Source organism: Saccoglossus kowalevskii, chromosome 2 (assembly GCF_978046115.1).
Source record: "Saccoglossus kowalevskii chromosome 2, keSacKowa6.1, whole genome shotgun sequence".
Taxonomy (NCBI): domain Eukaryota; kingdom Metazoa; phylum Hemichordata; class Enteropneusta; family Harrimaniidae; genus Saccoglossus; species Saccoglossus kowalevskii.
In genome coordinates this window covers 15,308,529-15,325,637 of record NC_140642.1, presented here as the reverse complement: position 1 = coordinate 15,325,637, position 17,109 = coordinate 15,308,529, and the positions used below count along the sequence as shown (strand labels likewise).

Genomic DNA, 17,109 nt, shown 5'->3' with positions numbered 1-17,109 from the left:
GCGACAGCTTGTTGAATTTCCGCTTTATTTTCGACTGCAAAAATTCGGACTACTAACAATTTTCTGGTTTTCATAGATGCATAGATGTTGAACAACCCTCAAAAGTTCAAATACTTTTTGTTTTTAGTCCCCGTTCGGACGCAGTCCGAAAACAGGGACTATGTTTTGCCCTGTGTGCGTCCGTCCATCCGTGATCACCTGTATCTCGAACATGCATGGACCGATTAAGTTCAAACTTCACTCATACATCACACATTATATGGGACATGTGCACATGCATTTTTTTCATGATCCGATTAACGATAGCCGAATAGCGGCCATTTTAAGGCCGAAAATGCATCAAAATCGCACATTTTCACCATTCCGGACCCGGATCTCAGTTATGCATGGACGGATTTTGTTCAAATTTGGTACATACATTAAACATAATAGGCCCTTGATGCACGTCATTTTTTTTTTGGATCGGGTTTGAAATGGCCGACTGGCGGCCATTTTGTTTTAAAGAATTCAGTTCTGGATCTGTATCTGAGACATGCTTGGATTGATCGAGTTCAAACTTCACACACACAAGGTACATCATGTCACAAACATGTATGTGCATTTGTTTCATGATCTCATTAACGATAGCCAAATGGCGGCCGCTTTAAGGCCGAAAATGCATTGAAATCGCACATTTTCACCATTTCGGACCTGGATCTCAGTTACGCATGGACGGATTTTGTTCAAATTTGGTACATACATTAAACATAATAGGACCTTGATGCACGTCATTTTTTTTTTTGGATCGGGTTTGAAATGGTCGACTGGCGGCCATTTTGTTTTAAAGAATTCAGTTCTGGATCCGTATCCGAGACATGCCTGGATTGAACGAGTTCAAACTTCACACACACAAGGTACATCATGTCACAAATATGTATGTGCATTTGTTTCATGATCTCATTAACGATAGCCAAATGGGGGCCGCTTTAAGGCCAAAAATGCATTGAAATCGCACATTTTCACCATTCCGGACCCGTATCTCAGTTATGCATGGATGGATTTTGTTCAAATTTGGTACATACATTAAACATAATAGGACCTTGATGCACGTCTTTTCTTTTCCGGATCAAGTTCGAAATGGCCGACTGGCGGCCATTTTGTTAAAGAATTCAGTTCTGGATCCGTATCCAAGACATGTCTGGATTGATCTAGTTCAAACTTCACACACACATGGTACATCATGTCACAAATAGATATGTGCATTTGTTTCATGATCTGTTTAACAATAGCTGAATGATGGCCATTTTAAGGCCGAAAATGCATCAAAATCACGTATTTTCACAATTCCAGAACCGGATCTCAGTCATGCATGGATGGATTTTGTTCAGATTTAGCACAATGTGTTGTACATATGCAGGTGCATTTCGGTCATGATCTGCTTTGAATGTATCTCAAATATGAACGGAACGGGGACGTGTCATTGACAATGACTTGTTTTAAACAATATTCTGACGTGACGCACTGCTACAAAATGTATTTCAACAGAAGTACGACATGGTTGTCCGGGTTTCTTTTCCTGACTGTGTTGAGTTTTGGAATATCGATCCCCATTGGTTTCTCCAAACGGTCCCGACGTCCATCATTCAACACAATCAGCATTTATTTATCGTAATTCATGGGGATCATGTCCCGTAATTTGCGGGCTGTAAAACCAAATAATTAAACAAGTATTATTTATTATATATTTTTTTTACCTTGTGAAACTACAACACAGCGTAGAGTTGTCGCGGTGAAACAGTCGCCTTGAAATTGATGGAACTTCAATTATCCATTTCTCGCCTTGAAATAAAATAAAAAAATTCGAAGAGCATCGGGGGATATATTATTAACCAGCCTTACCAATCGCTAGCTTTATTTTATTCAAATCCATAAAATTCACGAGTTTTTCGACATTTGTTGGCAATTTCCGCGCTAAAAATGGTTGAAAATGTGGGTGTGGTTCTCTCGCAAAGTCCCGTTGATAATACGGACAAATATGGTTCTGTGACTCAGGTCGTGCTCTGATCAGGTGACTCTCAGCCAATCAATGATGTTGTAACAAAGCATATTTGACGCTAATTTAAGGGTCGTCGTACCATCCAATCTCCGGTGTCGATTCACTGTGCTGTGACAGGCTTCAATCATAGAAATGTACGCACATGTTTTGGAACTTTGTATCAAGATGGCAGGCGACAACGCCAATGCACCAGGCGGCGTACGCGTGTTTTGCATGTATTAGTAGACCAGGCATGGAATCGGACTCGGCTAAAACTAAACGAAACACAGAAAAATACCACCGAAATGAGGAATCTGAATCTGTTCTCCTACCAGCAAATAAAATGAACGAAAATAAGGTAATTTTATAACAAGAACAGTTTCATTTCGTATAGCAAATTGTGTTTTATCCGAACGACGATTGCATCGTGTGATTTAAATTTATCACTATTTTCCTTGCAGTCAATATGACACCATAATATGCAGTTGTGGCGGTCTATAGTGAGAGCGCCATCTATAGTATGGTGTGCGAATAACTTTGTTTATGCTTAAGTCTGTGCGTCGGGGTGTCGGTCAACATGGCGGGTTAGTGTGTCATGTACGAATGTTTCTGTCTGTGTGGGCAAGTCGATTTTCCTGTTAAATCGACTGAATACCTTCTAAAGTCTGAACTAAAGTGGTTATGGATGTCGTGGAACGCTTGGGACAGGCGAAATCGTGTTTGCGTGGAATTTAGTGGCTGGCAGAAGTCTTTTCCGAAAGTTGTGGTTGTGTGGATCGACCGCAGAGGTTGCAGTCTGCTGTTGCCATTGTGTTGAACGAAACTGTGGTTGAACCAAGTATCCAGGTTCCTGTGAGTACAATCGTTGACATTTTGAGTTCTGTACGCCAGTATTAACTGTTTCCAGTAGATCGACTCGACCAATTATGTTGTCCCGTCGAGATTTCAACTAAAGTAAAGACTGTTCTTCGTTGTGGAAATTCCCGCCATTCGTATCACGTGACTTTCTGTTGTCGTCATCCAGTTGGACTGACTTGTTTACCGTCCCAGACATCTACCAAACTTTGATCCGTGTGACATTCAGCATCAAGTAGAAAGTGCATAAATTGACTGTGACATTTCACTGTTGTGCCTTTCCCGGACCTACGTTGTGATCAAACTTATTATTTTCTATAACGTTAGTCTGCATTTAGTGTAATTCGCCTGCACTGGCATTGCGTAAGCCAGTGTGTAGTTTGCACTTTGCATGATATTTCTTTACCGATAATTATTTTGTGTCGTATACATTTATTTAGTCCAGAGTACTTTACCTGGATTTGTGTATTTTACTATACATACATCTTGTGACTACCATTCTGGTGAGTGATATTACTGAATAATTACCTTAAATTGTGTCATTTTGGTATTCACTTAAACCAAACTATTTCTGAGGTATCTTATTGTTATAGTTGATACTTGTAGTGTTACGTGCATAATTTGGAACTTTGGTCTGCTTTGCATGTGTAAAACATTTTGTATTTTGGATGTCTTTAGTATTCAGTAGTTGAACTCAAACAATATTTTATTATTGAATACTTAACTATTTTCTGTTTATATAAACCTGTGATTATACTATTTCAGTGATTGTGTGGGAATTATTTGTACTTCCCTACTGTTACGGTATTGTAGATGACCGCATTGGTTGTGTATTATTTGAGAGCATACGTTGCATTACGATAGCCTTAGTATTTTACAGTTAAGCTAATGCATACTGTTGTATTTAGTAATCTTTTCAATTATAGTAACTTTGAAGTATTTTCCTTTTATTTTACCTGTATTTAGTATCCGAGTGCTGATCTCTGTTGTTACTAGTATATACTTCTATGTACTGAGGGAATACTCAGGCATTCATAGCCTTAGTACCTATTACGTAGTATCTATCTGCATTCAGTGTTTCTAGTTAGTAAATACTGTATTGTGTATGTGGTAGCCATTTGTATTGAGTAAGTTAGGATTACTGTGTATGCCATACATTCTCTTCAGTACTCTGTACTGATGTGTTGGCCTATATGGTTGTAGCAGTTTGTGGCACTATACATTACTGTGCATAGATATTCCTGTTAGTCATTATAGTAACAACGTAATGAGTAGTATATTGTAATACATTTTCATAGCACATTACAAAATACTTGTAATTGTATTTTCTACTTTTTATTGAGACTTTTATTGAGAAATAACTGCGTTACGTGACACATCACTGTGTATTACTGTATCCAAGTAGCGATAATCACGATTGTGTTTTTGCTTGTTCAGCGTTAATACAACATTCTAACTTTACATGCAACACTGAGCTGGGTATTTTGTTATCGAACCCGAGTCCCCACGACCGCATTTAGCCCACTGCCCCGAAATATTACTTGTATCCTACCGTTACTGTGTGTGTAGCTTACACAGTCAATCGTCACCTTGCAGATTGCAATGTACTTCACATAGTTTTTGGTACCCAATACTCGCAACATTAAATAATTAAACAAGATATTTGTTTAAAATGTCATTTTACTCTTGGTCATATTATTTTATTCCCTTTATCGCTTTGAATTTCAAATCGATTACATATCGAACTTCTGTACATGTGTTTTTCTCTACTGCCTTTCCATGTGAAAATAATGAGGTCATACTCATGTCACAATATGTTGAAGCTGATTCCATGTTGATGCCATGAGACTGCGAAGCTGAGGCCACGATGATGCCACAAAACTGCGAAGCTGAGGCCACGATGATGCCACAAAATAAGCGGGGCGAACACAGCTTCAATTTTCAATGACACGAAGCTGATGCCACAATGATGCGATGCTGAGGCGACAATGAATCCATGCGTAGGCGACAATGATGCCACAAAAGCCAAAGCTTCCGCGAGAACTGTACTGTATTGATTGAAATACTATTTGACTAGATATTTTAAAAATATGCAATTAAATGCATTTGGTTTTGGCAATAAGATAATTTGTTGAAATGTATCGATGATTATGGTACTATGTAAAGAAAAACTCAGTGTTGTAAATATATTCTTGAGTTACCTTGTTAAAATCCATAAAGATAGCCATGATACCAAAGATGCTAAATATGGTTAAAAGTGTTGTTGTTTTTATTACCGTAGTCCCCGTTCGAACGCAGTTTTGACCTCAGTGTGTCAGTGCGTGCGTCCGGACCTGTATCTTAGAAATGCCTGGGCCAATCACAATCAAACTTCACACATACATCGTGCATGATATTATACATATGCACATCAATTTGTTTCACGATCTGATTCAAGATGGCCGAATGTTCTAAAAATCAAACATTTCTCGACTGTTTACTGATCGATTTTGTTCAAACTTGGTATATATGTTGGACATTATAGGACCTTGATGCACATCATTTTGTTTTTTACGATAAGATTCAAAATGGCCAACTGGCAGCCATTTTGTTTCATTAAATGTGGTTCTAGTGCCATATCTCTGACTTGCTGTGACTGATTATGTTCAAATTTTAAATATTCATTATACATCATGTCATAGATATACAGATATATTGGTTTGACGATCCTATTAAAAATGGCCGAATGGTGGCCATTTTTGTGCTGAAAACTCATCAAATATCAAGCATTTCTGGCATTTATGGATGGATTTTGTTCAAACTTGGTACATCATTAGACATTACGGGTTCCTGATGCACGTTGTTTTATTTTTTAGATCGGATTCTGAATGGCTGACTAGTGGCCATTTTGTTTTAATGCATGGGCTTCTTGAGCCATATCTCTGACATGCTTTGACTGACTATGTTAAAATTTTATATATTCATTATACATGTATTCAAAATGGCTGAATTTGATTTAATTAATGCTGTTATCTCTCAATATTCGTTTGATGATCAGATACAAATGTCCATCAAAACTATATATCTTAAATACGATAACTAACGGGAACTGTGTCATGCATGGCTTGTTAAATATTCGGTTTGAATATATGTGTAGTGAGTACAGTGTAAGCTCATTCTGGATTTAAAAATGATACAAATCAACTATGTTACGATGTACTAATGTATGTAACAGCTCTATGTATGGAAGTTTTGTAGTAGTTAAGTTGTTATATTTGAAATATATTGACCCTATGCTGATTTTGCAGTAGCAATCAAAACAAGCTATATAAAACCACTATGTGAAAGACTGAATGTCATACTTGTTATTTTCTAGGTGTGCTCGTAGCATATGAAGCTATACCATTACACTTTACATGGTTTGCAGAGCTATGGAAAGATATCTACCATTCAGAGGTAGGTCCTTTTTGTGCTGTTCTTGACAACTAAAATACTAAAGGTACATGTACTGTCTTAATTTAGTTTAGACTATATGATCATAATAGTTACTGGGAACACATGTGTATATCTTGTACATTTACAGGCTGCAGATAAGAACTGTATAAAACTATTGTGTAGCATGCCGGCATTTCACGAATACATAGAAACGGTCTTCCTGGATGAACGTCTGATGCTAAATAATGCAGCGGTGCATTCCTTCTTCTGTATATTCCTACCCAAGGTTAGTATTGACAGCATTGAGCAATCTATTATCTACATGAGGTTTTATGCAGTAAAATCTATATGGACACACTCTCATTTATTTATTCTAAACAAATTTCTGTGTGACTTATAGTTCGATTGAGACATCTTTTGCAGTACTTTTGTGTTGTATAATGCTGTGTCAGGTTATATACTTCTGTTGATCACATTAGTTATGTCTAGGTGCTGTTTGCATGTGCATAGTCAGCTGTCTAGGTGCTGTTTGTATGTGCATAGCCAGATGTCTAGGTGCTGTTTGTATGTGCATAGTCAGCTGTCTAGGTGCTGTTTGTATGTGCATAGTCAGCTGTCTAGGTGCTGTTTGTATGTGCATAGCCAGCTGTCTAGGTGCTGTTTACATATGTTACCTGTATGCAATTGATACATACAGTAAAAAAAACAGCTCATGCTCCTTTAAATTTCTTTATATTTACATCTTATTTTATCCAAGGTATATAGCATGATACTTGAGAACAGCTGGAACCCTCTTGTCAACACTATTGCTACTTCAATCATTGCTGACAGAACTGAAATAGATAATTGTAGTCCGCAGCAGCTGTTGTCAATAGCAACAAGAATGAATGGGGTAAGATATCTTATTAAGCTGTTTGTGAATTGAACCATTAATTATCAGTTTCCAAATCATTAGTATGCCTTATGATTAGTGCTGTGTTATATGGAATAACTGTTTTTAATGTTCTGGCCTATTATTTCAGTTTTCTGGTGTTGATTTGTACTATTTTGTAGTTTTCTAAGGGCTCTCATTTTCAAGGCCAAAATTTCTAAAAAAATGGACGAGACTAATAGGAATTATCTGTTCATGAATTGATAGTTGTTTGTTTCTATTATAGGATCTGAGAGTTCTTCTGTTGATGTGTTCAGTGATGCCACCGAAACAGATTAGTTCAATGTTAACTCCGGCATTGAAGTATATATTACAAAAGTGCCATGATTATCAGAAGAAACGAAATCAAAAATTGAAAGTGGTGGATGAGAAATCGGAAGGGAGTAAGTTATTTATTATCAGTGTATGAAAAAACGCCGACTTGGCAACTGTCTCTATGATCAAAGGTAGTATCTCCCCAGGTAAAAATAAATAGTGAATAATGACTCCCTGCAAGACCTGCTCCATAGTCTTTCTAGTTATGTTGGTACAATCTGGCTGTGCTAGTGTGTGTCTGTTCTTTGCATAGTGTGCAGCAGTCATACTCTGTGCTAACGTGTGTCTGTTCATTGCTTAGTGTGCAGCAGTCATATTCTGTGCTAACGTGTGTCTGTTCATTGCTTAGTGTGCAGCAGTCATACTCTGTGCTAACGTGTGTCTGTTCATTGCTTAGTGTGCAGCATAGTGTGCCGCAGTCATACTCTGTGCTAGTCTATGTCTGTCCATTTCATAGTGTGCAGCAGTCATACTCAGTGCTAGTCTATGTCTGTCCATTTCATAGTGTGCAGCAGTCATACTCAGTGCTAGTCTATGTCTGTCCATTTCATAGTGTGCAGCAGTCATACTCTGTGCTAGTGTGGGTCTGTCCATTTCATAGTGTGCAGCAGTCATACTCAGTGCTAGTCTATGTCTGTCCATTTCATAGTGTGCAGCAGTCATACTCTGTGCTAGTCTGTGTCTGTCCATTTCATAGTGTGCAGCAGTCATACTCAGTGCTAGTCTGTGTCTGTCCATTTCATAGTGTGCAGCAGTCATACTCTGTGCTAGTCTATGTCTGTCCATTTCATAGTGTGCAGCAGTCATACTCAGTGCTAGTCTATGTCTGTCCAATTCATAATGTGCAGCAGTCATACTCAGTGCTAGTCTATGTCTGTCCATTTCATAATGTGCAGCAGTCATACTCTGTACTAGTGTGGGTCTGTCCATTTCATAGTGTGCAGCAGTCATACTCAGTGCTAGTCTGTGTCTGTCCATTTCATAGTGTGCAGCAGTCATACTCAGTGCTAGTCTGTGTCTGTCCATTTCATAGTGTGTAGCAGTCATACTCAGTGCTAGTCTATGTCTGTCCAATTCATAATGTGCAGCAGTCATACTCTGTACTAGTGTGGGTCTGTCCATTTCATAGTGTGCAGCAGTCATACTCAGTGCTAGTCTATGTCTGTCCATTTCATAGTGTGCAGCAGTCATACTCTGTGCTAGTCTGTGTCTGTCCATTTCATAGTGTGCAGCAGTCATACTCAGTGCTAGTCTGTGTCTGTCCATTTCATAGTGTGCAGCAGTCATACTCTGTGCTAGTCTATGTCTGTCCATTTCATAGTGTGCAGCAGTCATACTCAGTGCTAGTCTATGTCTGTCCAATTCATAATGTGCAGCAGTCATACTCAGTGCTAGTCTATGTCTGTCCATTTCATAATGTGCAGCAGTCATACTCTGTACTAGTGTGGGTCTGTCCATTTCATAGTGTGCAGCAGTCATACTCAGTGCTAGTCTGTGTCTGTCCATTTCATAGTGTGCAGCAGTCATACTCAGTGCTAGTCTGTGTCTGTCCATTTCATAGTGTGTAGCAGTCATACTCAGTGCTAGTCTATGTCTGTCCAATTCATAATGTGCAGCAGTCATACTCAGTGCTAGTCTATGTCTGTCCATTTCATAATGTGCAGCAGTCATACTCTGTACTAGTGTGGGTCTGTCCATTTCATAGTGTGTAGCAGTCATACTCAGTGCTAGTCTGTGTCTGTTCATTTCATAGTGTGCAGCAGTCATACTCAGTGCTAGTCTATGTCTGTCCATTTCATAGTGTGTAGCAGTCATACTCAGTGCTAGTCTATGTCTGTCCAATTCATAATGTGCAGCAGTCATACTCAGTGCTAGTCTATGTCAGTCCATTTCATAATGTGCAGCAGTCATACTCAGTGCTAGTCTATGTCTGTCCATCCATTTCATAGTGTGCAGCAGTCATACTCGGTGCTAGTCTATGTCTGTCCATTTCATAATGTGCAGCAGTCATACTCTGTACTAGTGTGGGTCTGTCCATTTCATAGTGTGCAGCAGTCATACTCAGTGCTAGTCTATGTCTGTCCATTTCATAGTGTGCAGCAGTCATACTCAGTGCTAGTCTATGTCTGTCCATTTCATAGTGTGCAGCAGTCATACTCAGTGCTAGTCTATGTCTGTCCATTTCATAGTGTGCAGCAGTCATACTCAGTGCTAGTCTATGTCTGTCCATTTCATAGTGTGCAGCAGTCATACTCTGCGCTAGTGTGGGTCTGTCCATTTCATAGTGTGCAGCAGTCATACTCAGTGCTAGTCTATGTCTGTCCATTTCATAGTGTGCAGCAGTCATACTCTGCGCTAGTGTGGGTCTGTTCATTTCATAGTGTGCAGCAGTCATACTCAGTGCTAGTCTATGTCTGTTCATTGCATAGTGTGCAGCAGTCATACTCTGTGCTAGTCTATGTCTGTTCATTTCATAGTGTGCAGCAGTCATACTCAGTGCTAGTGTGGGTCTGTCCATTTCATAGTGTGCAGCAGTCATACTCAGTGCTAGTCTATGTCTGTCCATTTCATAGTGTGCAGCAGTCATACTCAGTGCTAGTCTATGTCTGTCCATTTCATAGTGTGCAGCAGTCATACTCTGTGCTAGTGTGGGTCTGTCCATTTCATAGTGTGCAGCAGTCATACTCAGTGCTAGTCTATGTCTGTCCATTTCATAGTGTGCAGCAGTCATACTCAGTGCTAGTCTATGTCTGTCCATTTCATAGTGTGCAGCAGTCATACTCTGTGCTAGTGTGGGTCTGTCCATTTCATAGTGTGCAGCAGTCATACTCAGTGCTAGTCTATGTCTGTCCATTTCATAGTGTGCAGCAGTCATACTCAGTGCTAGTCTATGTCTGTCCATTTCATAGTGTGCAGCAGTCATACTCAGTGCTAGTCTATGTCTGTCCATTTCATAGTGTGCAGCAGTCATACTCAGTGCTAGTCTATGTCTGTCCATTTCATAGTGTGCAGCAGTCATACTCAGTGCTAGTCTATGTCTGTCCATTTCATAGTGTGCAGCAGTCATACTCTGCGCTAGTGTGGGTCTGTCCATTTCATAGTGTGCAGCAGTCATACTCAGTGCTAGTCTATGTCTGTTCATTGCATAGTGTGCAGCAGTCATACTCTGTGCTAGTGTGGGTCTGTCCATTTCATAGTGTGCAGCAGTCATACTCAGTGCTAGTCTATGTCTGTCCATTTCATAGTGTGCAGCAGTCATACTCAGTGCTAGTCTATGTCTGTTCATTGCATAGTGTGCAGCAGTCATACTCTGCGCTAGTGTGGGTCTGTCCATTTCATAGTGTGCAGCAGTCATACTCAGTGCTAGTCTATGTCTGTCCATTTCATAGTTTGCAGCAGTCATACTCAGTGCTAATTTGCATAATAATTTAAGTTTTCAGCATTCCCTCATTTTTAATAATTTAACAGCATATTATAATGAAGCTTGGTACATATGTGCCCTGGAACTATTCAAAGACATAATTAGTTTGGGGTTGACTGAAAACCACAGTTGTAAAAGTATTTATTTAAGTATTTTAACTTCATGAATGTGGATCACATTGTTTTCATGTTGTACATCTCAAATAGCAGACAAATATTAGTTGCTAAGCTTCTTGTTTGGAAGGCTAATTAATTTTTAATGTGTCTTCATTAATCTCAAAGCACACAAGAGTTCTTTTTAAGCTTACTTTAATTCTCTTTGGTATCATTCAAATGGCTTTCTGTTGTCTAAATTCAACTCTTTAACCACTGAATGTTAATTGTGCAGTGCTACCTAAAGGTTTACTGTAAAGCATCCATTATTTTTGCTAATTTTCCCCACATAAATTCTGACCAATCATTTGTCGTATTTGAAAAAATTTACCAGAGAGAGGGTGTGACATTGTCAATTGTTTGTCCTGTTCAATTTTAACCCATCATTCATCTTATTGCCCTTGCAGCAGCTGATTCTGATGAAATTCCAGCCAAAAAGGCAAAAATTAGGTCACAAGAAGAAGATGCAGATGACAAATCTGCAAAAACGAACAATGACAAAAATGATGATGATGATGATGATGATGATGATAAAGTTGATGTAGAACGATCTCCACAGCCATCTACCTCACAGCAAAGTGAAAGTGTCCAGTCAAATACAGATGACAACATACTTCGGCATGCTACAAGACAAACCAACTTTGTTGATGTGTTGGTCAAGACAATTGAATCAACATTACAGATATTTGAGTCATAGAAGCAACTTCAAATAACTGTTTCTAGTGCAGGTGATTTCTTGAATAACTGCAGTGGTTTATTTTGTGTAGCAGAATCAATGCATTTCCATTTTGCCATATGTGAAGGGGGGTTGTGTAATCATTGAATGGTGCTGTCAGATATTTTATCCAGAGAATCATATCAATTTTAAACTAGAAAAATGTATTACAGTATAGTAATGGGACATTGCTGCTTTCCTGGGAATAATCTTTGTGTGCCAATACTGTGCAGAGGAATTATTATTGGTTTTTAGTCATTTACTTACATCATTTATCTTCCTTCTGGTATCCCTTCTTTTAATAGAAAGGTGCTGTTTTTTTTTTCTTTTGGTGCAGCTGTATTAATGATTTTGGCAACAATATTACTATGTATGGGTGAAGAATAAATGTGAATTTGCCAAGCATTCCTTGATTCAGATGGTGCTAAGCTACAAAATGTGGTGCTCTTCTATCATCTGTAATTTTAATTTTTATTGTGTGTGTGTGTTGTTAAACAACCTTCTGTTTGTATCCATTTTGTGATGTTCAATGTACTTTAAATAAATTATACGATCTTGGTATCAAACTAATGGTGCTTTCTCAGTTGTCCAGCCAGGTTTTCAATCACTGATAACAGATTATTGATGAGTATGAGAAATGTTACATATTTTATTATTTTGGCAAATTAATGAATCAGGTTACCACTTACCTGGATTTACACTGTATCGCTGTATTCCCTCCATGTCACGTTATCGGTTTTACGATGCCACTGGGTTAATAGTCTATACAGGCTCATAGATTTGCCTTACTGTTTAATTTTTATTGTGAAATTGTGATTAATGTTTGTTTTTTGTTTACTCGCGCAAAAAGAGAATGGAATGGTTAAGTTCCTGCATTATATTTTATTTGTTTTTATGTGCAGTGCTTGAAGCAAAGTAATTTTTTTCTATAGTTTTATATATGATATGAAGTGCAAGCCATTGCTTTGATACTAGTAAAGAAATAAAACCTATGTATGTCTGAGTATATAAATTCAGTCGCTGTGTTTCTCTCTAATGACTTGGATGTCTTTGAATAATATTTATCCCGATTCTTTTTGGGTTGAAATGCATACATGCTAATTACCAGTTTATAGCCTCACACCAATAAACTACCACTATTAGTTTAAGTGAGATATTTGTCTGTTAGACAAAGGGAGTTCTACTTCCAGTCAATTGACCCCGGGAATTAAAAATGATGGTATCACCCACCAGGTAAATAGCACATCCAGGGATTATGAGAAAGATCTTCACTTTCATTAGTGTGCCATTTATTTATATGCTGTGCCTGTGTTCGTCAGTTTCATCAAGTTTGTAAGAAGTTTACGTTGATCAGCAGTTATTTTCATGATGGCTGACATACCAGTCTTAGCTGGAGAAGGAACCAAGTTGATTGCAATGATACATGTGATTCTGTGGTCGTGATTATCAAATTTAATTTAAAATAGTAACAGGACTCCTAGATGATGATGATCATTGTTGTCTGATTTAGACCAAGTGTCAAAGCAATTCTAGATTCCCAACAGATGCGATGTCATTCAATTTGCGCATATGTGGACAGAAATATAAAACATGCAACCCCGGAAGTCAGTGGCATATTTTTTAAAAGATAGCTGATGGGTACAAAAAAGGCAGCTAGAATAACTATGTAATACAACTGAGAAACTTGGATTACTAGTTGAAAAAGTTTTTTTTTTTCAATGAAAATTGAGATGGTACATGCATGTTCGCTGAGTAAATATGACCAACAGTTTTTTAATCCCAAAAATATTACGCTAAAACCAAAGATAATTTAAATGTTTGTTTTTCTTGCTTTGGCAGAATAGTGAGCACATTTTCAGAGGCTGATACCAGTTACATGTAGTTGAAAGATAATGGTACTACATGTATTTGAGTTGCTTTGCTGCGAGTTGGTTACATAGATAAGCGATGTATTGAGACTCTGTGCATTGGAACATTTGAAATCTGACCAGACTTCTGGTTTGTTGACCTCAGGACGCACACAAACTATAAATGCAGGAATTGAAGTAGCACCTGGAGCTGTAGTCTACACATGATTAAGAAAATGTACCTTTGTTTGGGACTATAATGGTTATTAAGGTGGAAACCTAGTCATAAATACCCAGAATTTATTCATATTGCAATGACTTTTACTCCTGGGCAATTAAGGTAGCGGGACTATTATTTGCATACTTGTTTTCATCTTCTAATTGTGACTAAATGACTACAAATAGACCCGGGAAAGTATATTTTTAGAATCGCCAGACTTCAAGCTTTTCACAAGTGTATTTTGCATGCCCGTATCTGCATTCTACGACGCGTTACTCAATCAAAGGTGAAAAATTACTTTTTCTGTAAACAAGCAGCCTATCGGCTGAGATAGCTCCGCTGTTAGCAAGGCACATTTCAATTAAAGAACTGAAGACATCATTAGAAAATGAACAATATGAATAGTATCAAAGCAATCGGACTTACAGTTTTTAACAAGAAGTCGAAAATATCACTTTTTACCAAAAATTACAAAAATATTCACCAAAATAAATTAATTAGAAAATTGAAGATATCATCACAAAACGAACAAATCTGAGAGAGGTCCACATGTAGTACCTATATATGTAATATCAAAGCAATCGGACTTACAGTTTTCAACAAGAAGTCGAAAATATCACTTTTTACCAAAAATTACAAAAATATTCACCAAAATAAATTAATTAGAGAATTGAAGATATCATCACAAAATGAACAAATCTGAGAGAGGTCCACATGTAGTACCTATATATGTAATATCAAAGCAATCTGACTTGCGGTTTTTAACAAGAAGTCGAAAATATCAGTTTTTACCAAAAATGACAAAAATATTCACCAAAATTAGAGAATTGAAGATATCATCACGAAATAAACAAATCTGAGAGAGGTCCACATGTAGTACCTATATATGTAATATCAAAGCATTTGCACTTGCGGTTTTTAACAAGAAGTCGAAAATATCAGTTTTTACCGAAAATGACAAAAATATTCACCAAAATTAGAGAATTAAAGATATCATTACAAAATGAACAAATCTGAGAGAGGTCCACATGTAGTACATATATGTGTAATATCAAAGCATTTGCACTTGCGGTTTTTAACAAGAAGTCGAAAATATCAGTTTTTACCAAAAATGACAAAAATATTCACCAAAATTAGAGAATTGAAGATATCATCACGAAATAAACAAATCTGAGAGAGGTCCACATGTAGTACCTATATATGTAGTATCAAAGCAATTGGACTTGCGGTTTTTAACAAGAAGTCGAAAATATCACTTTTCACCAAAAATGACAAAAATATTCACCAAATCTGAGAGAGGTCCACATGTAGTACCTATATATGTAATATCAAAGCATTTGCACTTGCGGTTTTTAACAAGAAGTCGAAAATATCAGTTTTTACCGAAAATGACAAAAATATTCACCAAAATTATAGAATTAAAGATATCATTACAAAATGAACAAATCTGAGAGAGGTCCACATGTAGTACCTATATATGTAATATCAAAGCATTTGCACTTGCGGTTTTTAACAAGAAGTCGAAAATATCAGTTTTTACCAAAAATGACAAAAATATTCACCAAAATTAGAGAATTGAAGATATCATCACGAAATGAACAAATCTGAGAGAGGTCCACATGTAGTACCTATATATGTAGTATCAAAGCAATTGGACTTGCGGTTTTTAACAGGAAGTCGAAAATATCAGTTTTTACCAAAAATGACAAAAATATTCACCAAAATTAAAGAATTAAAGATATCATTACAAAATTAACAAATCTGAGAGAGGTCCACATGTAGTACCTATAGATGTAATATCAAAGCAATTGCACTTGCGGTTTTTAACAAGAAGTCGAAAATATCAGTTTTTACCAAAAATGACAAAAATATTCACCAAAATTAGAGAATTAAAGATATCAACATGAAATGAACAAACCTAAGAGAGGTCTACCCAAGGTACATATACACCAAGTATCAAAGCATTTAGGCTTGTAGTTTTCAAGAAGAAGTCGAAAAAGTAAAACATTGACACGGACGACGACGACGGACAATCACTCATATGATAAGCTCCGCTCGACAAAGTCGACAGCGGAGCTAAAAAAATAATTACGCATTTATGCTGGCGGTAAGAAGTATTTTTTTTCACTTTTCCTAGTTGTTCAATAGTCTGGTAAATTGAATGTGTCTGGTCAGTTTTATTCAAGCAACACGTTTTAAAAAATAGTGTGCTGAATTTCAATTACTGTTTTAGTCACATTGCCCCCAACTCAAACCACAACTCGTTGGTTAATAATCGATGAAATAGTTTGTCTGGACACATTCAAGTTCCTCTCATTGTCACCTTAAAGCTGTGAAAATTTGGTGTTAATCTGACGACAATAAGTATACGTTATTTTTTGTTAAAGACCTTGTATTTTGAAAAACATAATCCTAGAAAACGTCCATGAAGTAACAGCAAAGATTTTCAAGCTTGTTTAGCGGCACAATAAATTTGTTTTCCCATCAAGGTCTGTTTTAACATGTGTAGGGACATCCAAATGTGTAGGCTATTGGAAACCAAAAAAAATAAAGGAATGGGATAGCTATATTTGGATAAATTCGGCATATGAAAACACCAAAATCAATGATTTTTTTTCAGTGGCTGTGTGACCTTATGTCTGACACATTCATATGCAAATGACTAATCTGTGAAACAAACAGGGGCGGAGACAAACCACTCAAATTTTTGGAAACACTCATTGTGTGTCAGATAGCTATTGATAACACATCCTAACATTGCTTTGTCTTGAATTTATCTTTGAAACTTATAGGCACACAGATTAAACCTGTGTTGTTGATTTTGGAAAACACTACTGAGGCTGCCTTGCTTTCCTTCAGAAAATCTACATTTTAACCAACATTGTCATGCAATTTATGACAAACTTTCTTACACATTATGAGTAGGCTTCTACCTTAAATTGTATTCTTGTGGCAGACAGTTAATTCAGGGAAACCCAGCTTTTTGTAGTCTTTCAAATAAGACCACTAATCAACTTATTTGTATCTAGTTTACATTGTACTTTCATGAAACTAAATGACCCAAAACAACCGTAGACAGTTCATTCTAATACATTCTGGTTTGCAAAGCAAATACAACCAAAAAATGACCTGCTAAAATACACATACAGTTTATTGAAAAATTATATTAGACATAAGTTGCAAAGAAAGAAAGCTTACATCACTGCTTTAAATATGGTATCCGAT

General features: G+C 37.1%; 1 protein-coding gene across 1 annotated transcript in view; it reads left to right on the top strand.

The window, feature by feature from the left end:
• The window catches only part of LOC102802213 (ubiquitin carboxyl-terminal hydrolase 34-like), an 81,715-nt gene extending 68,886 nt beyond the window's left edge, over positions 1-12,829 (top strand). The window contains exons 74-78 of the mRNA XM_085492011.1: positions 6,225-6,304; positions 6,432-6,569; positions 7,041-7,175; positions 7,441-7,597; positions 11,510-12,829. Coding sequence (XP_085348137.1) covers positions 6,225-6,304; positions 6,432-6,569; positions 7,041-7,175; positions 7,441-7,597; positions 11,510-11,799 — 800 coding nt within the window. The 3' untranslated portion in view covers positions 11,800-12,829. The remainder of the gene's footprint in view (positions 1-6,224; positions 6,305-6,431; positions 6,570-7,040; positions 7,176-7,440; positions 7,598-11,509) is intronic.
• Positions 12,830-17,109: the final 4,280 nt, after the last annotated feature.